The sequence below is a fragment of the Nyctereutes procyonoides genome, unplaced genomic scaffold (assembly GCF_905146905.1).
Source record: "Nyctereutes procyonoides isolate TBG_1078 unplaced genomic scaffold, NYPRO_anot_genome, whole genome shotgun sequence".
NCBI classification, from domain to species: domain Eukaryota; kingdom Metazoa; phylum Chordata; class Mammalia; order Carnivora; family Canidae; genus Nyctereutes; species Nyctereutes procyonoides.
The window spans coordinates 1,023,729-1,048,819 of NW_026575025.1; the positions used below are offsets into that span (position 1 = coordinate 1,023,729).

General features: G+C 38.9%; 1 protein-coding gene across 1 annotated transcript in view; it reads left to right on the top strand.

Annotated features, from left to right (window-relative positions):
* Positions 1–25,091, top strand: part of NUP160 (nucleoporin 160) — a 49,272-nt gene that overhangs the window by 19,690 nt on the left and 4,491 nt on the right. The window contains exons 11-33 of the mRNA XM_055314929.1: positions 434–502; positions 2,594–2,677; positions 2,970–3,140; positions 3,868–3,967; positions 4,242–4,407; positions 5,013–5,140; positions 5,228–5,388; positions 6,431–6,564; positions 7,228–7,298; positions 8,202–8,361; positions 9,212–9,281; positions 9,854–9,952; positions 11,072–11,191; positions 15,076–15,171; positions 15,271–15,365; positions 15,469–15,565; positions 15,659–15,764; positions 18,454–18,614; positions 21,051–21,111; positions 21,828–21,938; positions 22,123–22,246; positions 22,882–22,983; positions 23,976–24,117. Coding sequence (XP_055170904.1) covers positions 434–502; positions 2,594–2,677; positions 2,970–3,140; positions 3,868–3,967; positions 4,242–4,407; positions 5,013–5,140; positions 5,228–5,388; positions 6,431–6,564; positions 7,228–7,298; positions 8,202–8,361; positions 9,212–9,281; positions 9,854–9,952; positions 11,072–11,191; positions 15,076–15,171; positions 15,271–15,365; positions 15,469–15,565; positions 15,659–15,764; positions 18,454–18,614; positions 21,051–21,111; positions 21,828–21,938; positions 22,123–22,246; positions 22,882–22,983; positions 23,976–24,117 — 2,628 coding nt within the window. The remainder of the gene's footprint in view (positions 1–433; positions 503–2,593; positions 2,678–2,969; positions 3,141–3,867; positions 3,968–4,241; positions 4,408–5,012; positions 5,141–5,227; positions 5,389–6,430; positions 6,565–7,227; positions 7,299–8,201; positions 8,362–9,211; positions 9,282–9,853; positions 9,953–11,071; positions 11,192–15,075; positions 15,172–15,270; positions 15,366–15,468; positions 15,566–15,658; positions 15,765–18,453; positions 18,615–21,050; positions 21,112–21,827; positions 21,939–22,122; positions 22,247–22,881; positions 22,984–23,975; positions 24,118–25,091) is intronic.

The following is a 25,091-nucleotide window of genomic DNA, read 5'->3' on the forward strand; positions in this document are numbered from 1 at the left end:
TTTTTACATGTAATGCCTATTCTTGGTTTCTTTTCTTTTATATGTGAGACACTTTGTGGATGGTGTAGAAGCCAGTTTAGTTTAATTGTTCTCTTCCCTGTGTGTATCACCAATAAACTGGGTTTTGCCTTTCCCATTTAAGGTTGGCATTTGACAAGCTGTTTCCCAGTGGAACTCTATGAAGTACTCCATGAAGAACACACTGATTTCTTATAGCATGCCTAATTGACTCAGAGGCACTGCAGTCTCCTCAGTGTGAATAGAACTACTCTAATACTTGGTATTGCTCAAATATAGAAAGGCCATGTTCATATAATGGAAACTCAAATGTTGGTGCTAATGTGATGAATTCTTCCTTCAAAATTTTCTAAATTACATCTATTTGGTGTTAATTTTTTTAAATAATATTAATTTTTGTTTTACTGTTCTGCAGGAGATGTATTTGCAGAATCTATTTACACCAGGACGATTCATAAATGCAGCTTTATGTAAAGCTTTACAGGTCAGCAAGAAAATATTTAATGTTTATTTAAAACTATCTCTTATTTTGTCATTATCATTGTGTAATTAATAATTAATGTTGGGACGCCTAGGTGGCTCAGCAATTTAGCCACTGCTTCCACCCAGGGGGGATCCTGAAGTCTCAGGATCAAGTCCCACATCAGGCTCCCTGCATGGAGCCTGCTTCTCCCTCTGCCTGTCTCTGCCTCTCTCTCTTTCTGTGTCTCTCATGAATAAATGGATAAAATCTTTAAAAAACAATTACTGCTAACTTTTGTTGTTTTATATACACTAAACACCAAACCTATTTTTGCAGTTGTAGATACATGTGTTTATTAGTGTGATTGTAAAAAAATTTGTTTCCATTAAGTAAAGACTCCCAACAGGGAGATAGACCTCTAAGTACTTTCCTAATGACTAGTGAAGCATGCCAGTGGTAAAAAAGAAATTTGTGCTTATAGTATTATAAAAAGATACCATACTATACTGCATATAATCTCAGTACTTGAAAGAAATTTCAGATGTTTTCTTAGTTTTGATGGTACTCTATTTTTGCCCTTTTGTTAATACAGTGAAGGTCTGACTTAGTTCAGAATCAAAAAACCTCTGAAAATCTAATCTTTTAAAGTCACTTTGCCTTCTTTAAATTGCCATTGACTTCACGGATTGCAAATAGAGTAATCACTCATAGAATGGGAAGGTTATTCAGAATCTTCTCACCCAACCTTCTACGCCAAGAAACACCTGCTGAGGCTTCTCCAGCAGCTGTTCAGCTTCTCATTGTCTCTGCCTCCAGCAATGAGTTTCTCACGGGCTCCTGTGTGAGTTACTGTTCCCAAGCTGTGTCATTTAAAAGCTCTTCCCAGGGATGCCTTGGTGGCCCAGCGGTTGAGTGTCTGCCTTCAGCTAAGGGCCTCATGATCCTGGGGTCCAGGATCAAGTCCCACATCGGACTCCTTGCAGGCAGCCTGCTTCTCCGTCTGCCTATGTCTCTACCTCTCTCTCTTGGTGTCTCTCATGAATAAATAAATAAAATATTTAATAAAAAATAAAAGCTCTTCCCAGTATTGGATCAAATATAGTCCTTATCCTTTTGGTGGGGACTTCCTAAAACATGTCTCTTTGCTCAAAAGCAACTAGTCAAATATTTTAGAAATCCTCCCATATTGTCTCTCTCCAGATTAAATACACCCTGTTCCTTAACTTTCTCTCAAGTGATACCCCTTCTAGACCCTTGACTTTTCTTTTACACGCATTCTTAAATATATGCTTATTGGATGTTTTCTCTTTTCCCTCTGCTAAAACTTCAGTGACATGGTCACTCTCTCCTAAGAGGTTTTTTTCTTTTCATTCCATCAGACTTTTTATTTGCTAACAATTAAATTTATGTGTTATGCTATCTCTTGCACACTGAAATAGTAAATAATCAATCCCTAAGGCATTTATTAAATGCTCTCCTCTAGTAGTCATTTCTAGTAGAGTGACCAGCCACAAGACCAATTCCAGCTTGCTTTTGTGCCAGTCTTGGTTGTGTGTATTGAGCATCATTTTATATCTGCTTTCTAGCTGAGCAATAGTCTTTCTAGGTTTTTTCTTTTTCTAATCCAACTGTACCCTGTTATTATTCTGTCAGATTCATGTATATCTCTGGTTTACTCTGGTCTACAGAAATGACTTCAAAAAAAAGAGAGAAAAGAAAAAGAAAAAATGATTTCAAACTTGTGATTTTTTACATACAGAAATTACTTACAGTATTAGAAATAGATGGGTATTGGGACGCCTGGGTGGCTCAGCAGTTGAGCATCTGCCTTTGACTCAGGGCTTGATCCCAGGGTCCAGGATCGAGTCCCACATTGGGCTCCCTGCATGGAGCCTGCTTCTCTCTCTCTCTGCCTATCTCTCTCTCTCTCTCTCTCTCTCTCTCTCTCTCTCTCTCTCTCGAATAAATAAATAAAATCTTAAGAAATAGATGGGTATTTCAGCTATATTCAGTTTCTATTGTATTGAGAATGCCTCAGTGCCTTCTAAATTGAAATATTTTTCATTCAGTTTTAGGTAGTACATAGTACTCTAAAATGTCTCTTAATTTTAGATTTTCTGTCGAGGAACTGAGAGGAAGTCCGATCTTTCCTGGAGTGAACTGAAGAAAGAAGTCACTTTAGCTGTTGAAAGCGAGGTGAGGTTTGGGTAGAGAAAGAATGGTAATTTCTTGATCTAGGGTAGATTGGTGCTGAGGAATTGTTCACATTGTTCACTGAACCTTATTGGTAGGAAGTATACATGTTTAAACCTTTTGAGAATTAGAGAGATGTATAGTCTATAGGGTGTAATGCGTAAAGGATATTCATTTGGCTATAACTGAGTAAAATGATATTAGATGATTATGTTTTAGGAAAGAAAGATCCCAAATGGTATTAAGAGTGTCTATCTCCCCCACCCCCACCCCACCCCTTTTTCTTCTTTGCCAGCTCCAAGGAAGTGTGACAGAGTATGAGTTTTCCCAGGAGGAGTTTCGAAATTTACAACAAGAATTCTGGTGCAAGTTCTATGCCTGTTGTCTTCAGTACCAAGAAGCCCTCTCTCATCCTCTTGCCCTACATTTGAATCCACACACAAACATGGTGTGCCTGCTGAAAAAAGTAAGGGCACTAAAGCATGTAGAACTCCTTTAGATGGTTCAGAAGATTTTTCAGAATATCTGTCATATGTTGTAGTTAGCTTGTAGCCCTTTTTTTTTTTCTTTTAGAATTATAGCTCATTTGTCTTTAGGTAGTCTTCTACATTACTTAAAATTTTTTTGCGTTTTATTAGGTACCTTATTAAGTACTGAAGTGATTTCAAACTTGTAAGAATTACAAGAGTAGCACAAAGAGCTCTTGTATACCCTTCACCCAGATTCATCATTTATTAACTTCCATATGCTTTCCTTCTATACATATTTATTCTTCTTGAGCTACTTGAGAGTTAGTCATAGACATTATGCCCCTTTATCCTTTTATCCCGTATCTTAAGAACAGTGTATTCTTACATAACCACAGCGCAATTTAAAGATCAGGTAATTCGATATTGATATGATATTGTCCAATTACATTCTGATTTTACCAGTTGTGCCTGTAATTTTTCTTCTGATCTAGGATCCAATCTAAGATCTTGGATATATTTGGTTGTCATGTTTATTTAGGTGAATCTTGTGCTTTTGTCAGCCTTTCTTGACATTGACATTTTTTTGAAGACTATACCTGTTTTACAGAGTGTCTTTCATATTGGATATGTCTGGTGTTACCTCATAATAAGATTCAGGTCTCAATTTTTTATACCTGTAAACATTCATTGAAAAAAGTGTAATTGGAAGATTTGTATTTCCAGGGGTACCTGTCTTTCCTTGTGCCTTCCTCCTTAGTGGATCATTTGTATCTCCTGCCTGATGAGAACCTTTTGGCAGAGGATGAGGCAGCTATATCTGATGGTAATAATAATTATTGTGTCCATATTTAAGCCCCTTCCTACATAAATGCTATGCTTTGTTTCAAGTGGGTGCAAAAAAACTTTGATTGCACCTATGACCTTTCCTGGTCAATTTACCACAATATAAATATAGTAAGGAAAACTGAAGAGGCCTAAGCATCTCCAAGACCTCAGATAGATCCTTGGCATTTAATTACTAATATTTTATTTTAGTATATACTAAATCAGTGGCTTTTCATTGACTTGAGTCATGAACGTTAACTTTCTCTTAATAGATGTGGATATTGCTCGAGATGTCATGTGTCTTATAAAATGCCTTCGGCTGATTGGAGAGTCAGTAACTATGGATATGGCAGCAGTGATGGAAATGAGTTGTTACAACCTACAGTCTCCAGAAAAGGCTGCAGAACAGATTCTGGAAGATTTGATCACTATTGATGTGTAAGGAGAATTTAGGGTAAAGTACATTTCCTAATAGAAATTTAGCAAATTTTAGTGCCAGAATCAAGTTTTTACTGTACATTCAAGTCTATGCAAAGTACTGATTTGAAGTTAAAATGAGTTCTAAATAGGTGTCTCCATTTTTAAACAAAAAAATCTAACACATGAATTCAGATCTGGAAGCAAACTCAAATTATGGTCTAGGAGCACCGTGGTAGCTCATTTGCTTAGGCATCTGCCTTCAGCTTGGATCATGATCCTGGGGTCTTAGGATTGAGCCTCATATCAGGCTCCCCACTAAGTAGGGAGCCTACTTCTCCTTCTATCTCTCCCCTCAGCTTGGGCTCTCTCTCAAATAAATAAAATCTTTTTAAAATAAATAAATAAATTAGTCTATTAACTCTTAACTCAGCTATAAATTCTAAAACATAAAAGTATTTTCTCACATGCATTTTGTCTGTTATTTCTGAAAAAAATGAGGAAAAATTTGCTATGTGAAATAAAAGTATCTGGTCTTTCTGTTCCTTAGAGCGTTTAGCGTACAAGACTTATAGAGTCTGTGTTACATATTCTCAGTAGTAATAGTTTTCTAATTATCCTTCTAGAGAAAATGTGATGGAAGATATTTGCAGTAAGCTGCAGGAGATCAAGAACCCAATCCAGGCCATTGGACTACTTGTGCGGGAAATGGATTACGAGACAGAAGTGGAAATGGAAAAGGGGTTCAATCCAGGTGAATGACAACAAACATGTCTCTTTGATTTAGAGAAAATAATTTAACTCCTTTTACATTCTTTCCCTTTTTTTTTCTTAATTATAGCTCAGCCTTTGAATATTCGAATGAATCTTTCCCAGCTGTATGGTGGAAACACAGCAGCATGTATTGTGTGCAGAGGTGTGTGTAAAATTGCCAGTACTCGCTTCCTCATCTGCCGAGACCTTTTGATCTTACAGCATCTGTTAATGAGGCTGGGAGATGCCGTAAGTACTGCTAGAGGGAAACTTGTAAAATCTACTTAACACAGAGCAGAATGTCAGCTCTGTGAGAAGTCTTTTGTCTTTGTTCACTGCTCTATTATGTTTGACCTTTAGTAGATACCTAAAATTGCAGATTAAGAACATACATAACAGGGGATCCCTGGGTGGCGCAGTGGTTTAGCCCCTGCCTTTGACCCAGGGTGTGATCCTGGAGACCAGGGATCCAGTCCCACATCAGGCTCCCTGCATGGAGCCTGCTTCTCCCTCTGCCTGTGTCTCTGCCTCTCTCTCTGTCTCTCTCTCTCTCTCTCTCTCTCTCTCTCTGTCTCTCTCTCATGAATAAATAAATAAAACTTTAAAAAAAAAAAAAAGAACATACATAACAAGGGCACCTGGGTGGCTCAGTTGGTTAAGCATCTGTCGTCAGCTTAGATCACAATCCCAGGGTTCTGAGATCCACCCAGACACCCCAGTTTATTGTACCTTACACAGCTTATCAGTATTTTCACATGTGGTTACCTAGCACAGTTTTATTCAACCAGTCCTGTTTGTGGCCATCCTGTTTGTTGCTTTTTTTTTTTTTCATACCTGTAAATGTCTGTACACCTCTGACTATATCTCTAAGATAAACTCTTAGAACTAGAATTGATTGGTCACAGGCTATGCCCACTTTTAAGGCTTTTGATGATGATGCCAAATTTTCCTCTATGTTCACAACTATTTTTATCTAAAAATAGTAGCATGAGGAAGGTCTTAGATTTCCCTGTTCCTATTCTTGAATTCTAAGCTCAGAGATTCAGTGAAAGTTAACACCTTTGTTTTTTTTCTCTTTCACCATCAGCATTTTTGTACTGTTAAATGTTTGGGTAGATATTTTTGCTACTCTAAAATTTAATAGGTGTGTTGCCTTTATGTACATATGTTGCTTTTTGTATGCCCTTTGTAACTGTGTTTGCTATCTATTTTACCTTTATCTGAACCTTAAGAGTTATCATCACTAATTGCTGTGTATGGTCTCACCTACCTACCTACCCATCATGTATAGGTGATCTTGGGAGCTGGTCAGCTAGTTCAAGACCAGCAAGACCTACTACACCGAACAACTCCTCTACTCTTATCTTATTATCTCATTAAGTGGGGAAGTCAATGCCTGGCAACTGATGTTCCAGTTGACACATTGTGAGTTTCATTATTCTGATTATTTTTAAAATAAATTGTGAGCTTGAGTATTTTTTTCATTGTCTTAAAAAAATCTTAAACATAATGCAGTTATGTGCTTATAATATTCAGAGAACGTTTAGCTGCTTGATTTTCCAAAGGTCAAAGGCAGCTTATAAGAATCAAAATACTAAGTATACATTATCGTATATGTGGTTTTTTTGAAAAGAAAAAAATGTTTATTCTGAAGTAGAAATGGAAAATATAATTTCTAAAATTTGTCTTTTCTTAGAAACTCATTTTTTATGCCTTTTTTTTTTAATCGAACTATAGTTGACACAATGTTACATGAGTTTCAGGTATATAATTATTACATATTTGTGTGTGTTTGATGTAAAGATAAATCCTGTTGAAGGCAAAATAGATGAGGTCACAGGGCAAGTTAGACCACACACAAAAACGTACTAATTATTAAAAGTAGGCTGAGCTCCTTTATAACCAAAAGAAAAAGGAAAATCCATTATTTGCAAGAATTACATTTTCAATAAGATAAACTATCCTGTTTGGTAATGTGCTTTCAGTAGAGCTTTTCATGTGCAACTCATTAATTAAAAGGACAGTGTTGTTGGGAAACTTTGTAATATTTGTGTAGAAGAACTGCTGTCTTTTTCTCTCTTCTCACAGGGAGTCCAATCTCCAACACTTGTCAGTACTGGAACTAACTGATTCTGGTGCTGTAATGGCAAATAAATTTGGTAAGGATTAGACTGTGTACACATTTGATTTTAAATTTGGCTTTTATTGCATATTCATTAAGGTGGTCCTTTGCCACCTCTGCCTCACAAAGATTAGGTAGGCTCTGCTTTCATTTTGGGAGGTTTATAACCAAGCTGTGGTCTGAGGGCTATTACAGGATGTCCATGAAACCCCGTGAAGCCTAAATCAGGCATAAACTAAGGGTGTTGCCTTATGTATGTATTGCTGCTTTTCCATTATATGTTGATGCTCTGGGGATTAATTCAAGAAAATTATTTTTAAAATTTACTAAGTTCGTGATAGCTTTTATAATCTAAATGAATATTCAAAAGATGTCATCTCTCATACTTGAGAACCATTCTGGAGAATTTTATATTATTTTGGTATAAAACTTGGAATCTGGGCAGCCCCTGTGGCACAGTGGTTTAGCGCCACCTGCAGCCGGGGGTATGATCCTGGAGACCCGGGATCGAGTCCCACGTTGGGCTCCCTGAGTGGAGCCTGCTTCTCCTTCTGCCTTTTTTTCTGTCTCTCTCTCTCTCTCTCTCTCTCTGTGTGTCTCTCATGAATAAATAAATAAAAAATCTTAAAGAAAAAAACAAAACTTGGAATCTTGAGACCATATTTAGTGTAAATACTCCCTAAGGAAGAAGCTTAGGTATAATGAGATCAGTGTAAAGAAAAATGAGTACAGTGTTGATTAAGTGGCTTTTTATTGTGTTTGTATAGTACTTCACACTTTACAAATTGCTTTTATTGTATTGCTGTTACACCCATAATGCATTTTATGTTTTGAAATTATGTTCTTTATTACAAGCATAAAATGAATTGGTAGACTATCTTAATTGAAAATTGACACTTCTATCACAAGTTGATGATTGTCATAACTTTTTATTTTTAAGTATCTAGCCCTCAAACAATTGTGGAATTATTCTTCCAAGAAGTCGCGAGAAAACATATCATATCTCATCTCTTCTCTCAACCAAAGGCACCTCTGAGTCAAACTGGGTTGAACTGGCCTGAGATGATTACTGCAACTACCAATTATTTATTGCAGCTTTTGTATCCTTTTATTTAAAAGCCAATTAGGGATTCCTGGGTGGCTCAGTCAGTTGGCTAGGTGGCTGACTCTTGACTTTGGTTCAGGTCATGATCTCTGGGTCCTGGAATCAAGCCCTGCATCGGGTTCCACACTCAGGAAATCTGCTTGTGGAGTCTCTCATCCCTCTCCCTCTGTTCCTCCCACCATGTGTGCATGCTGCATCTCTCTCTCTCTCTCTCTCTCTCAAATTGTTTTTAAAAAATAAAAGCCAGTTAAAAGATTTTTTCTATCTAAACAGCCTAAGGCTCTTATTCTCCCTATATAATGAAGATTTTTAATGAGATTGGGTGTTTATTGCCCAAACGAGATGATACTTACTTTCACATATCCCAATTTTTATTTTATCTTGTTTTATTTCCTCAGGAATTAGCCAGATTTATTGGTATACAAATGTTAATACCTAGATCCCTTTAAAATATTATATGTTCAAGTATTTATTGAATGGCTTCATATGTCAGACACTGTGGTAGGTGCTACCCAGCACCAGCAGTGCTATCCACTGGCACCAGCAGTACGAGCAGTATATCAGAATTGGGAGTGATCGCCTAGGGATAAAATATATAGTTTAGCCCATAGTTAATGGAGTTCTGAGCTAGGTAGGTGACTAGGCTTCTAGTATATAACCTTTAAACTGTATTTGTCTAATATTAAGGTTACGTAGTTATGTGGAATGAACACGTACTCTGCCATCTTCTCTACCTTCTTTTTTTCTCTACCTTAAGTCATTGCATGAAGTTTGATGTCCAATATGTATAAATATTTTTAAATTTTGCCCAAAAATTAGAAAAAATCTCCTTATCCAGTGACTAGATGGCCTAGCAATCCCGGTTGTCTCTTTCTGGAATGTTTGATGGGAAATTGTCAGTATGTACAATTGCAGGTAAGTACTATTGAATATTTCAGGTTTAATCATTCTTTTAAAGAAGGTGATTTCTGGATATTTTTTGTTTATAAATGTTACCTGCATCTTAGTTGTTTAATAATAAGAACCACAAATAATTTAAACTTGATTGCAGCAAAACATACCCCAGAAACATTACTTATCTTTTAGCATGTCATTCCTAACTATTTTTAGAGTATCTTGTTTTGCTTTTTTAATCCTGTTAGGTTCTCTTTATATTAAAACAAAGGTACCATTGTCTTCATGTAAATCATTTACTGGAGTCCTCTAGTCATTAAACCAGTAAATACCAAAAGCTGGAAAATTGCTAAATTGGAAAAGCGTATGTGTGTTTACATGTGTTGGTGTTACTGGAGTCCTATTTGCTGTTTTAAAGTGTCTAACCTAATACAAGAATAGATTAATAGGATGAGATTTTAATTTACAGATAATTTTAGTAAATAACACCTTTTGTGTTGATTGACCACTATCCTCTTTCCCTCTGTGAAGAACTTGGGAATGGTTATCTCATATTCATTCTCTAATCACAAAGCACCTTTTATGCCTTTAAGGATTATATTCAACTGCTACGTCCCTGGTGTCAAGTCAATGTTGGTTCCTGTCAATTTATGCTGGGACGGTGTTACCTCGTTACAGGAGAGGGACAGAAGGTAAATTGCATTCAAATGATGAACCAACTTCAGTGCAAAGAGGACACTCAGTCTCCATCTAACTAGTTAGGGGAGATGGGAGGCAGAATCCTCTAGATAAGGATAAAGATGATTAGTGCCAGTAAGAGCCATGTGGGGGTTGTTCAGCTTTCATGTGCTTTGCAAATTAGTTAGAACATGGAAAAACATGAAGAAGAAAACATGAAAACCCTTTTGCCCCTGTATAGGTGTTTTTAGGGATGGATTTTGTACATCAAATTTATTACTCAACTACATTGTTTTTATTATATATATTTTTAAATTTTAGGCTGCTTTCTCCCCCCCATTATGGAAGTTTACCATTCTGATTTGTTCCCTGATATCCTATTTATGTAAATTTTCAAACATGCAGGAAAGTTTAAAGACTTATTAAAATAATCAGATACTACTCAAATTTTACAAATGTTAACATGTTCCTGTGCTACCATATTTCTATCACTTTTCTTATTAAAGTTTACTTTTTAATAGCATTTAAATTGGGCAGCCTGGGTAGCTCAGCAGTTTAGTGCCACCTTCAGCCCAGGGCCTGATCCTAGAGACCCAGGATCAAGTCCCACATCGGGCTCCCTGCGTGGAGCCTGCCTCTCCCTCTGCCTCTGCCTGTGTCTGTGTCTCTGCCCCCCCCCCTCTCTCTGTCATTAATGAATAAATAAAATCTTTAAAAAAAATAGCATTTAAGTTAAAAAGTGAGATAAGTTAAAGAAAAATTCTAAATAATGTGTCAGAATTTAGAATGGCAGAAATTATACAATCAACAGTCTTTTTTTTTTTTTTTTAAGATTTATTTATTTATTTATTCAAGAGAGATGCAGAGAGAGAGAGGCAGAGATATAGGCAGAGGGAGAAGCAGGCTTCCCATAGGAAGCCTGATGTGGGACTCGATCCTGGACCCTGAGATCACACCCTGAGCAGAAGGCAGCTGCTCAACCACTGAGCTACCCAGGCGTCCCTATAGTTAACAGTCTTAATTTTTCTTTTTTGGCTTTCCTTTAGAACCCGAACACCCCCTTGCCCCGAATTTAAGCACCTAGAATTAGAACAGTCCATTTTAAGTCATTTTATATTCTTTTATTCCTCCAGGCTTTGGATTGCTTCCGCCATGCAGCATCTGAAGTGGGCAAAGAGGAATTCTTGGATCGCTTGATTCGCTCAGAGGATGGGGAGATTGTGTCCACTCCCAAGATGCAGTATTATGATAAGGTACATCACTGTGTGGTTTGGTCCCTCTACATCACCCTGTGTAAAAATGTACCTGAAATCATTATGGTATTTGGGGAGAAAAATAATGTAAAAATTTAATCAGTCCCTGAACTTCCAAGATAAGAGAAATGAATTTACCTGGAGAAATTAAAGAAATGTACATTTTAATGAAATTGGTGAGTGTTCTTAACTTAAGCTAAAATCCCATCATGAAACCATTTTATTAGCCCAGTCATCACTGGAATTTTATTGATATTAGTCTTGCCAAAATCTTGAATTAACTTAAAATGCTGTGTTTAGCCTTAGGTTAAGATTTGGCCCTTGATACCTCTCCTGACTTCTTTTCCTATCACTCTTTTTTCTGATCACTCAGTCATAGCAAGAGTGGCCTACTTATTATCTCATGAAGCCAGGTATATACTCTCTTCCCTTCAAGACCTTTCTACCTGCTGTTCCCTTTTTTCCAGATACTTAAGCCCTTGTGTCATTGAAATCTCTGCGCCTGTGTCACCTCTTCAGAGTTCCTCTCAGCCTTTCCATGTAGAATAGCTGTGGTGCTCACCCTCTCCATGTTCACCTGCCCCCTCTTTCCCTCACATGCAGATTGAAGCACTGTGGGCAATTTCTGTCCTTGACTGGCTGTTTTATCTTCTTTATAACATTTAACCATGCATCAAGTTAGATTTTTAGATAACCATTTCCCACCAAAAAGTAAATGCGACAAAGGCAGGCTTAACCCTCTTGTTCAGTCCTTGAAAAAGAGACAAATGATTGTTTTAAGTGAGCTCTACATTCATCGTGGGACTTGAACTCATGACCCTGAGATCAAGAGTCACATGCTCTACTGATTGAGCCAACCAGGCACCCTGAGATAAATGGAACTTACACTGAAATAGATTGTAGCTTTTTTTTTTTTTTTAAAGATTTATTTAGGGCAGCCCTTGTGGCTCACCAGTTTAGCACCACCTTTGGCCCAGGGTGGGATCCTAGAGACCCAGGATCGAGTTCCATGTCGGGCTCTCTGTGTGAAGCCTGCTTCTCCCTCTGCCTGTGTCTCTGCCTCTCTCTCTCTCTCTCTCTGTCTGTCTCTCTCTGTCTCTCATGAATAAATAAATAAAATCTTAAAAAAAAAAAAAAGCCGCCCAATCACTGAGCCACCCAAGCATCCCTAGATTGTATCTCTTTTTTTTTTTTTTTTTTTTTAAATTTTTTTTTTTTATTTATTATTTATGATAGTCACAGAGAGAGAGAGAGAGGCAGAGACACAGGCAGAGGGAGAAGCAGGCTCCATGCACCGGGAGCCTGACGTGGGATTCGATCCTGGGTCTCCAGGATCACGCCCTGGGCCAAAGGCAGGCGCCAAACCGCTGCGCCACCCAGGGATCCCTGTATCTCTTAATAATCCTCCACCATCCATCTGATAAAATTATTTTGAATTCTAAGGATTTTTTTAAAGATTTATTTATTTGAGAGAGAGAGAAAGTGTGTGCATAAGCGAGAATTTTAAGCAGGCTCCACACTCAGCACAGAGCCCAACACAGGGCTCAATCTCAGGACCCTGAAATCCAGACTCGATCACTTAACCCCACCTACTAAGCCACCCAGCCACCCCAGTTTGAGTTTTTTTGTTTGTTTGGTTTTTTTTTTATCTATTTATTTTTAAGTAATCTCCACACACAGTGTGGGACTCAAACTCACAACCCCAAGATTAAGAGTTGCCCACTCCACCTTTTAAGCCAGCCAACCACCCAAATTCTAAGGATTTTTAATGAAGCTAGATAGGTTTGAGGAATTGGTAAATCCCCTGAAAGTATGTGCAAAATGTTGCTTGTTTTATTTTGTTTTTTGTTTTGTTTTTGTTTTTGTGGAGAAGTTCCATAGCTTTCATCAAAAGAAACTTTTTGATTCGGGGATCCCTGGGTGGCTCAGCGGTTTAGCGCGTCTTTGGTCCAGGGCGTGATCTTGGAGTCCCGGGATCAAGTCCCACATTGGGCTCCCTGCATGTAGCCTGCTTCTCCCTCTGCCTGTGTCTCTGCCTCTCTCTCTCTCTCTCTCTCTCTCTCTCTCTCTCTCTCTCTCTCTCTGCGTCTCTCATGAATAAATAAATAAAATCTTAAAAAAAAAAAAGAAAGAAACTTTATTGATTCAAAAAATATGAAAAATCACTGCTGCAGACTCAACCACTGAGCCACCCAGGCATCCCAAAATGTGCTGATGCTTAATAGAAGGATCAACCCTAGTGCCCTTAGTTGGTCCTTTTACCAGGTGGTCATTTGTCATTTAGTTTCAAGGCATCTAAAGGAAGAGTGAAAGTGTCACAGCTGGGGCGGGGATATAGAGTGACCCCTAAACCACTCCATTTGATTTCAGTAGATTTGCTGGTTAAATTGTTTTACTTATGATACTGCTTCATTTTAATTAAAATCACCCTCACAATTTTTAAAAATTCCTGGGCAGCCCAGGTGGCTCAGTGGTTTAGTGCCGCCTTCGGCCCAGGGCATGATCCTGTGGACCCGGGGTCGAGTGCCGCATCAGGCTCCCTGCATAGAGCCTGCTTCTCCCTCTGCCTGTGTCTCTGCCTCTCTCTCTCTGTCTTTCGGTGTCTCTCATGAATAAATAAGTAAAATCTTAAAAAAAAGATTAAAAATAAATAAATAAAATCTTTTTAAAATAACTAAATTAATTTGCTTTTTAAAAAAATAAATGTTATAGGGGATCCCTGGGTGGCGCAGCGGTTTAGCGCCTGCCTTTGGCCCAGGGCGCGATCCTGGAGACCCAGGATCGAATCCCACGTTGGGCTCCCGGTGCATGGAGCCTGCTTCTCCCTCTCCCTGTGTCTCTGACTCTCTCTCTCTCTCTGTGTGTGTGTGTGACTATCATAAATAAATAAAAATTTAAAAAAAATAAATAAATGTTATATTTCAAGAAAAAGTATAAAATAAAAACTAAGCATCCAAAACAAAAAGATGTTTTATACTGTTAATAAAGAAAAGAATAGATAATTACTAACAAGTAAAAATAATTCAAAACTATTACTATTTTCTGTATTTCATCTTTTTTTTAATTTATTTATTCGGTATGTTATACATATTAGCTGTGTGTACATAAGTAAATACATGTGCATATAGGCATTAATGGGGAGACAATCAAAAAAGTTTGAAGAGCACTGCTCTGGGACTGCTGAGTGGCTCAGCAGTTGAGTGTCTGCCTTTGGCTCAGGGAGTGATCCTGGGGACCCAGGGTCAAGTCCCACATCGGGTTCCCTGCATGGAACCTACTTCTCCCTCTGCCTGTGTCTCTGCCTCTCTCTGTCTGTTAGTGTCTCTCATGAATAAATGAATAAAATATTTTTTTAAAAAAAGGATTATGTCAAACATTATTCTCTTTAGGTTTTATAAGGCTATGGTGGCAATTTATTTTCTGGGCTTTAAATTCATCTGTAATCTAAATAGTTACTAAGAAAAGTTAGTGAAATTGCATGTGTTCCTTTAATAAATACTTAATAAGAGCCCACTTTGTACCAGACATTGAACATACAGCCATGAACAAAAAGAACAATAGGAAATTTTACAGTAAGCCTGTTATTTGACAATAGAATCTAAAGGAGAGTCTTTTTTTTTTATTTCAATTATTTAAGTAATCGCTACACTCACTGTGGGGCTTGAGCTCACAACCCTGAGATCAAGAGTCGCATGCTCTTCCGACTGAGCCAGCCAGGCGTCCCTAAAGGAAAGTCAAATATTAACCAAATAATCCTGTCTTGTGGTCAACATCTTTGACTTAATCTTCATCTTACCTAGTTATCTTTCTGATTGATTTAATTCCTATTTCAATTTGAAGTGCACTATCATATTAATTTTAATGGAAACTCTATTTCTCCTTAGGTTTTGCGTCTACTAGATGTTGTTGGTTTGCCTGAGCTTGTTATTCAGTTGGCTTCGTCAATATTAACTGAAGCAGGTGGTGACTGGAAAAGTCAGGTAAGAACTACCTGTAATCTAGTTATTTCCCATTAGATTTGTCATGGATATGCGATTTTAATTATTATTATTCTTTTTCCCTCTATGTTTGACATTTAGGCTACTTTAAGGACATGCATTTTCAAACATCATTTGGATTTGGGTCACAATAGCCAAGCCTATGAAGCCTTAACCCAAATTCCTGATTCTAGCAGGTAGTCAACCCCAGTCTTTTTTTAGAGGAGGCAATTTACCAGCCCTGTTTAATCCACTGAGACAGTTTGCCCTTATATCCCTTTTTTTTTTTTTTCATTCTAGGCAGTTAGATTGTCTGCGGCAGCTGGTGGTAGTTCTTTGTGAGCGCTCACAGCTACAAGATCTTGTAGAGTTTCCCTATGTGAATCTGCATAATGAGGTAATTTTTTTTGTCTACTGATGACTGGACACAGCTGTCTGGGTTATCTTGCTAACTACTAACTCTGATATCTAATTGCTTCCCCTTTATTAGGTTGTGGCAATAATTGAATCTCGTGCGCGAGCTGTGGACCTTATGACTCACAATTACTATGAGCTCCTCTATGCCTTTCACGTTTTTCGCCACAATTACCGAAAGGGTGAGCAGTTGAAGCCAACAGTCTTTGTTGGGGGCCACCTTAGAAGTTTAACCATGTTTTATAAAAATGCTGTTTGATTTGGTAATTTTTACCTTATTTCTGCCATTGAATGAGTGTTCTCTATAAGCATTTGGGGAAATTAAGCTTCACCCTTTTAAAGATTACCTGTTAGCCTTAAAGACATGTGCTTATCCCATTCTAGAACATTCTTTTTTTTTTTTAATTTTATTTATTCATAGAGACACAGAGAAAGAGAGAGGCAGAGACACAGGCAGAGGGAGAAGCAGGCTCCATGCAGGGAACCCGACATGGGACTCGATCCCGGGTCTCCAGGATCACACCCCGGGCTGCAGGTGGCACTAAACCCCTGCGCCACTGGGGCTGCCCTCTAGAACATTCTTGACGCATTTCCAGTGAGATGGCATTCTGTCTGTATCTTCTGTCTGATATTTTAAAAAACTAAATTTTTTACCAGAGGCATCTTGAATTCTTGTGGCTAGTTTTGAGTTCTTGTGGCAACTTGCTATTGGCCTTTTCTTCTTTTTGCTGATTCTTTTGAGAGTAAGTTGTAGATGTCATGTTGCAAGGCATAAATATTAAAGATGCATCTGCAAAGGACATTTTCTTACATGACTTCAATACAATTAACAGATTAAGGAGATAAAACTAATTTAATGAATTAAATGTAAATATAATGCTGTCGTGTTGTTTTGGAGGAGGTTTTAGTTTGAGTTTTTGGTTTTTGGTGGGCAGTGCAAGTACCAGATATGGCAGGTACTTGGAAATATTTGTTGAGGGAGGAAAGTCAGTCAATTTCATTTTAAATAAAATTATATAAATTTTAAAACTGTTGGAATGAAAAATAGTTTCATTTGAAAACTAAAAGAAATGTTAAATGCTCTTTGGTTTCTGGAGTCTCATGCAGCCTCAGACAAGATGTTTTTCAGTATCTCATTCAACCTGTGTAACTAAAGTATTATGAAACTTCTTAATACTTCTAATCATTCTTAATCAGAGAATCCAAACATTTCTTGGTCTCACTGGTTGGAATTAGGTAACAATAGGGCTGAAAGTAGCACTCCAAACTACTCTTCTGTACTGTCTGGGAATGTATCTAAAAGTTAGAGGTAGGGACACCTGGCTGGCTCAGTTGGTAGTTTGTAACTTTTGATCCCAGGATTGTAAGTTCAAGCCCCAGGGGCACCTGGATGGCTCAGTGGTTGAGCTTCTGCCTTCTACTCAGGTCGTGATCCCAGGGTACTGGGATCAAGTCCCACATCTGACTCCCCACAGGGGCCTGCTTCACCCCCTGCCTATGTCGCTGACTCTTTCTGTGTCTCTCATGAATAAATAAATAAAATCTTAAAAAAAAAAAAAGTTCAAACCACATTTTGGGCTTAGAGATCACTTAAAATGAATGAACCAGGATGCCTGGGTGGCACTCGGCTAAGTGTCTGCCTTTGGCTCAGGTCATGATCCCAGGGTCCTGGGATTGAGCCCCACATCATTAGGCTCCCTGCTCAGCGGGGAGCCTGCTTCTCCCTCACCCCACTGCTTATGCTCGCTTTATCTCTCTCAAATAAAGTCTTATTTTTTTTTCCAAATAAAGTCTTAAAAAAAAAAAGTGAATGTCAGAAGTAACATTTACAGATTTTATATACATAACATAAACTTTACTAACTTAACCAGTTTTTAGTGTTCAGTAGTGTTATGTATGTTGCATATATGGTTACTGTGTAACCAATGTCCAGAACTTTTCATCTTGCAAATGGAAACACTATAGTCATTAAACAACAACTTCGCATTTTCACCTCCTGCAGCTCCTGGCAACCATCATTCTACTTTCTGTTTCTGATTTTGACTACTGGAGTCATATGGTATTTGTCTTATTGTGGCTGGCTTATTTCATTTAGCCTAATATCTACAAGGTTCATCCATGTTACAGCATGTCAAAACTTCCTTCCTCTATTATATGTATATGTCACATTTTGTTTATCCATCAATGAACACTTGGATTGCCTACATCCTGGCTATTATGGGTAATGGCCGCTATGAACAGAGCACACAAATACCTCCTCAAGACCCTGCTTTCAATTTTCAGTCTATATGCCTAGAGTGAAATTGCTGGATCATCAGGTAATCCCATTTTCAATTTTTTAAGGAACTGCCATATTTTTCATAGCAGCAATACCAGTTTACATTTCTATCAGCAGTGTACAGCTGTTCCAGTTTTCCGACATGCTCACCAACACATGATTTTTTTCTGGTTTTAGGTTAAACTCCATTTTGTTTTCAGTTTTAGTATTTGTGGGATGCCTGGGTGGCTCGGTGGTTGAGCATCTGTGTTTGGCTCGGCGTGATCCTGGGGTCCAGGGATCAAGTCCTGCATCAGGCTCACTGCAAGGAGACTGCTTCTCCCTCAGCCTATATCTCTGCCTCTCTTTCTGTGTCTCTCATGAATGAATAGATTAAAAAAAAAAAAAAAACAAGTTTTAGTATTTGCTAAGTATAACAAATTTTCTAAAACACATCTTTTTAAAAATATTATTTTTTAAGTAATCTCTACACCCAACATGGGGCTCAAACTTACAACCCCAAGCTTAAGAGTTGTATGCTCTTCTGACTAAGCCAGCCAGGCTCCCCTCTAAAACACATTTTTGAAGTTTTGATGTCTATTATTACCTCCTAGCTGGTACAGTGATGTTTGAGTATGGAATGCGTCTTGGCAGAGAGGTTCGAACTCTGCGGGGACTTGAGAAGCAAGGCAACTGTTATTTGGCTGCTGTTAACTGTTTACGACTTATTCGTCCAGAATACGCGTGGATTGTACACCCAGCATCGGGTGCAGTGGTATGAAAGCTTCCCACCTTGGGGTTTGGGGATCATTTAACTTAATTTGGTTTGGTCCTTTTGAAACCATCACCTCATTTGCTTCATTTTGTTTAAAGTTTCTACTGGGATATTTGTGAACTTCATCTATTTTTGCAGCAATACCCTTGTTCTATATTACCACACCTTTAGTTCTCAAGTTTCAAATTATTTTAGAAAGAAGTATTGCAGTATGATTTTGGATTTAGACCTAACTTCAAGCGAATTACTTAATTTTTTGCTGTCCAGTTATTCTCTTGCATAAAATAGGGATGATGGTGGTTATAATGTCTGCCTTATAGGATTGAGTATTAAATGAGGCAATTCATTTAGATTGCTTAGAACAGTGGGCTGCAAAAAATGCTCAGTAAATGGTAGCTGCTTTTATTTCATTCATTTTTGTTAATTCAATCTGCAATTACTGTTTTTGTTTTTTGGGTTTTTTTGTTGTTTTTTTGCAATTACTGTTTTAAAGGATGTGTACTTTAAAAATGCTGATGGGGTCATATATATGCAGCTACTCATGTTGTATATAATTCCTGTGTCTTGGGGATCCCTGGGTGGCTCAGAGGGATCCCTGGGTGACTCAGCGGTTTAGCGCCTGCCTTTGGCCCAGGGCGCGATCCTGGAGTCCCGGGATCGAGTCCCATGTCGGGCTCCCGGCATGGAGCCTGCTTCTCCCTCTTCCTGTGTCTCTGCCTCTCTCTCTCTCTCTCTCTCTCTCTCTCTCTCTCTGTCTATCATAAATAAATAAATAAATCTTTAAAAAAAATTTCCTGTGTTTACTAGACTGTTTCCCAGAGTCAGGGATAGATAATATAACTCTGGAACCAAGGAATGGCAGGTGGTTTATATTGGAGGTTAAATCTACATCCTTAGACCCAGAAACATGTTAGAGCTAAGTGGGCCAACTTGGCAAACAACTCCATTCCTTTGTCTGGTAATTACAGTACCTTTGTAAAAAGAGCCATACCAGGGGGCACCTGGGTGTCTCGGTTAAGCATCTGCCTTCAGCTCAGTTCACGATCCCAGGGTCCTGGGATCTAGCCCCACATCCGGCTTCCTGGTTGGCGAGGAGCCTGCTTCTCCCTCTTCCTCTGCCTGCTACTCCCCCTGCTTCTTCTCTCTTTCTCTCTCAAATGAATAAATAAAAGAAGACCCAAGCTAGTTGAAATAAACATAATTTATATGGAGAGAATTTAACCATGAAAGCTCTGGATCACAGTTAGTGATATCAAAATAAGATACGGGGCCGCCCGGGTGGCTCAGGGGTTTAGCGCCACCTTCAGCCCAGGGCCTGATCCTGGAGACCCGGGATCCAGTCCTGCGTCAGGCTCCCTGCATGGAGCCTGCTGCTCCCTCTGCCTGTGTCTCTGTCTCTCTCTCTCTGTTTCATGAATAAATAAATAAAATCTTAAAAAAAAAAATACAGCTGACCCTTGAGCAACATGAATTTGAACTGTGCAGGTCCACGTATACATGATTGTTTTCAATAAATGCAGTAATGTAGGAGGTGCCTGGGTGGCTCAGTCAGTTAGGCACCAGACTCTTGATCATGATCTCAGGGTCATAGAATGGAGCCCTATATCACGCTCAATATGGAATCTACTTGAGATTCTCTCTCCCTCTCCCCCTCCCCCCACTCATACATTCTCTTAAGAAATAAGTTTTTAAGGAATCTCTTTAAAAATGTAAATGTTATTTCTCTTCCTTACAATTTTTTGAATAACATGTTCTTAGCTCACTTTATTGTGAGAATACAACATATAATACAGATAACAAAAAAAAAAATACAGGGATCCCTGGGTGGCGCAACGGTTTGGCGCCTGCCTTTGGCCCAGGGCGTGATCCTGGAGACCCGGGATCGAATCCCACGTCGGGCTCCCAGTGCATGGAGCCTGCTTCTCCCTCTGCCTGTGTCTCTGCCTCTCTCTCTCTGTGACTATCATAAATAAATAAAAATAAAAAAAAAATAAAAGAACTGTTGTTTAAAAAAAAAATACAGATAACATAAAAACATGTTAATGACAGTTTATGTTCTTGGTAAGGCTTCCAGTCAATAGCAGGCTATTAAGTTTTTGCAGGAGTCAAAAGTTATATGCAGATTTTCTTTTCTTTTTAAGATTTGTGTACTCATGAGAGACACACGGGGGGGGGGGGGGGAGGCAGAGAGAGACACAGGCAGAGGGAAAAACAGGCTCCCCACTGGGAGCCCGATGTGGGACTAAATCCCCGGACCCAGGATCATGCACTGAGCCAAAGGCAGACACTCACCTGCTGAGCCACCCAGGCATCCCTATATGCAGATTTTCAGCTACACAGGGCATTGGTGCCCCTAATCCTCATGTTGTTCAAGGGTCAACTGTACTAACTTTTCAGCTTTTCATTAACTTTTAATCACTTATTTTGTCTTCTCAGTATGATCGTCCTGGAGCATCCCCTAAGAGGAATCATGATGGAGAATGCACAGCTGCTCCAAGTGAGTTGGGGGTCTCCCTTTGTTGTATTATAGTGTAATCTGTATTAAATGTGTGTTTTTATATAGTAGTTGTAATATGTATATAGCAGTGTAAAAATACTGTAAAGTTTCTTTTAGCTTATTTTCAGTATTTTAATTTGCTAAAAGTTGTCTGGTTGCTCTTTGAAAACTTCGTATGGCTGCATGAGAAATGAAAATGCTTTAAAAAGAGTGTTGCTTGCTGTATTTAGATCAGCTTATTAGCAAACTTGTTTAATCAGGGTCCTTGGATATTACCATGGAGACATGCTATTCCTCCTTTAAGAGCCTGGGCTCTAGAGTTGCACACACCTTGTTTTAATTCTGCCTCTCTCACTTTGAGCATGTTCCTTGCTTACTGATCTAGTAATAGCATCTCAGAGTTTTGTTTTGTTTTGTTTGCATCTCAGAGTTGTAAGAGTTTAATGAAATTCTGTGTAAAATACCTTGTAAGCATCTCCTTATCTGCAGCTGTTGTTATTCGAGTGGTTTGATTTGACTGAGCTGCATCCTGGAAGCAGGGCTGTTGCTTTGTTTTTAAGGTTGCTTATATGGAGCCCCCTGCTTTCCCTCCAGTGCCTTTGTAATTGATGTTGAATTAATGTTTAGTGAAAATTGACAGGCTGAGTTAATAGGCACTGATGATAGGCACTTCCTTTGTACTTTGGGAATCAAAAATATTTTTCTTTGGCTTCTAGCCAATCGGCAGATTGAAATTCTAGAACTGGGAGACCTGGAGAAAGAGTGTTCCTTGGCCCGTATTCGCCTCACTCTGGCTCAGCACGACCCGGCAGCAGTTGCGGTTGCAGGTAGTGATGCGGCAGTCTGGGAGGAGGCTTCGGGGCCAGCCAGCAGATGCAGTGTGCTAGACTAGTGTGCTAGATGGGCCAGGCACCTCTCACTGTTACTCTTACAGACTTGTCACTATAGGCAGCTTTGGGTCATTGACAGGCACTGTTGTTGCCACTAAATAGCTCTTTTCCATTTCCACAGGAAGTTCATCAGCAGAGGAGATGGTCTGTCTCTTGGTTCAGGCTGGCCTTTTTGACACTGCCATATCACTCTGTCAGACTTTTAAGCTTCCCCTAACACCAATCTTCGAGGGACTTGCTTTCAAGTATGTATGAAATTGTCTTTCTCTAGTCTTCATTTTCTGGTGCAGAAATACTGTACTGCTGCTTAGTGTGAATGAGTAAACATAGCCAGTTGTGTTTTAAAGACATATTTTTGTTTAGTCTACCACACAGTGACTTTAAAATTTATTCTAGTTAATAATGACTTTTTTTTTAAATCTTGATTTATAGCCTTTCTTGAGAAATAAAAAAATCTGAGATCTCTAGGCCCACATTCCCACAGGACAGTAGTTAACATGGCCTAAATAGGGGTATCCATTTTAGAAAAGGCATGTTCTCTTCAGTCCCGTAGGGACAGCCATCGGCCCCCATAAGCATTATTGAAAAGTGAAGTATTCTAAGTGAAGAAGCCTTGTATCTAAATATTAGGTAATTTGTGAATTGGAAATATTTTTTTAAACTTTCAGAATTTTTCCTTTGGAACTAAATTCTCTCTTAACACCTACCAATGGCTGTGTGGGTCATCCAGTTGTATGGCTGTGAGGAAAGGAAAGAGCCAATACCCTAATAGTGAATCCAGCAGCAGACGAGCACTAAAGTTATCTCATCTCTGGTTTTAGTAACAAAATAATGTTTTCAGCAAATTAGTTTACCATATGTGGAACGGTTTTCATTGCAGATGCATCAAGTTGCAGTTAGGAGGTGAGGCGGCACAAGCAGAAGCCTGGTCCTGGCTAGCCGCCAATCAGCTCTCATCTGTCATCACCACTAAGGAGTCTAGGTACAGCCCTAATGCTCATCCACCCCGAAACGGCTTATACCCTCCATACATTTACCTCATGCACCCATTTAGTGTCTACTGAATGCACTTCACCTTCTTTAGAATCCTTCCCTGGGTACCTGGATGGCTCAGAGGTTGAGTGTCTGCCTCCAGCTCAGGTCATGATTCCAGGGTCCTGGGATCAAGTCCCGCATTGGGCTCCCCATAGGGAGTCTGCTTCTCCCTCTGCCTGTGTCTCTTTCAAAAAAAAAAGAATCCTTCCCTAACCCTGATGTCTCAGTAAACTTCCCTTCCTTGAATCGCATTTATAGTTTCTATTGTACAGCTCAGCGCTTCAGAATTGGAACATTTTACAATTTGGGAGTACTCTGACAATAATTTACAATCCCTTAATTAGCACCCCAATATCACTCCTAAGATAGGTATATCATCCTCTGGTTCTAAATCAGAACTTCGTGATTCTTTTTTTTTTTTTTATTCTCCGTGATTCTAATGCTTGATCAGGTTTAGAAATAGTGATATGAGGCAATTTCCTTGTTTTAGAAATCTGAAACAAAGAAGTTAGTTGATTGTGTAATCAAGTTAAGATATGGTTAGTGAGGGATCCCTGGGTGGCGCAGCGGTTTGGCGCCTGCCTTCGGCCCAGGGCGTGATCCTGGAGACCCAGGATCGAATCCCACATCGGGCTCCTGGTGCATGGAGCCTGCTTCTCCCTCTGCCTGTGTCTCTGCCTCTCTCTCTCTCTCTGTGACTATCATAAGTAAATAAAAATTAAAAAAAAAAAGATATGGTTAGTGAGAGAGAAATAGAATCCATGTCATTTGGTTTCTAGTACTACCCCTATGTCACATTGACCCTAATAATATTAGTTGCCATTTAGTTATATTATCAATTCAGTTGTGAGCTTCTAAAGATTTTTTTTCCTTATAAAATGGCACTGGAAATACCTGTTAAGAATCTGGAACTCACTGCTCCGTTCTGTTTTTTTCAAGTGCTACAGATGAAGCATGGAGACTATTATCAACTTATCTGGAAAGGTACAAAGTCCAGAATAATTTATATCACCACTGTGTAATCAACAAGCTCTTGTCTCATGGAGTACCTTTGCCTAATTGGCTTATAAACAGTTACAAGGTAAGTGGTATCTTATATAGAGTAAGCTGATCTTTACCATCATGAATAAACTTCATGAGATGATTAAGAAGAAAAGGTGGTAATTTATGGAAATATACTGGTGTGTGCTTTGGGCAGCTTCTCAGTCTTAGCTTAAAAATGCTAAGAACTGGGCAGTCCAGGTGGCTCAGCAGTTTAGCGCCACCTTCAGCCCAGGGTGTGATCCTGGAGACCCGGGTTCAAGTCCCATGTCAGGCTCCCTGCATGGAGCCTGCTTCTCCCTCTGCCTGTGTCTCTACCTCTCTATGTGTCTCATGAATAAATAAATAAAATCTTAAAAAAAAAAAAAAAACGCTAAGAACTGTGTAACTTTAATTCCATATGAAGTACTGGGTGTTTAGAAATAAAGTTCTGGGGCAGCCTGGGTGGCTCAGTGGTTTGGCACTGCTTTCGACCCGGGGCCTGATCCTGGAGACCCAGGATCGAGTCCCGCATCGGGCTCCCTGCGTGGAGCCTGCTTCTCTCTCTGCCTGCGTCTCTGCCTCTCTCTCTCTCCCTCTCTCTCTCTGTGTCTCTCATGAATAGATAAATAAAATCTTTAAAAAAAAGAAATAAAGTTCTGCAGGTTAGTGATTAAGCTAATACCTGCTGTGTGTTCACTGAACAATGAGTATATATTTAGAACAATGACTATATGCATGACACGGTATTTACTGTTTGTTACTCAAAAAATTCACAGAAGTGGGTAAAGTACTTTTCAAAACCAAACAGGGTTTAAGTTTTTGTCAAAATTGGGTTTTTGGACTGTCTGCATCTGAATTATTTGGGTAGTGGACTTCTTCAAAATAAAGATTACTGAGCCCCATTCCACATTTAACACAATCAATTAATCTGGAGCTAGGATCTGGGATCTTTTTTTTTTTTTAAGATTTTATTTATTTGTTCATGAGAGACACACAGAGAGAGAGGCAGAGACACAGGCAGAGGGAGAAGCA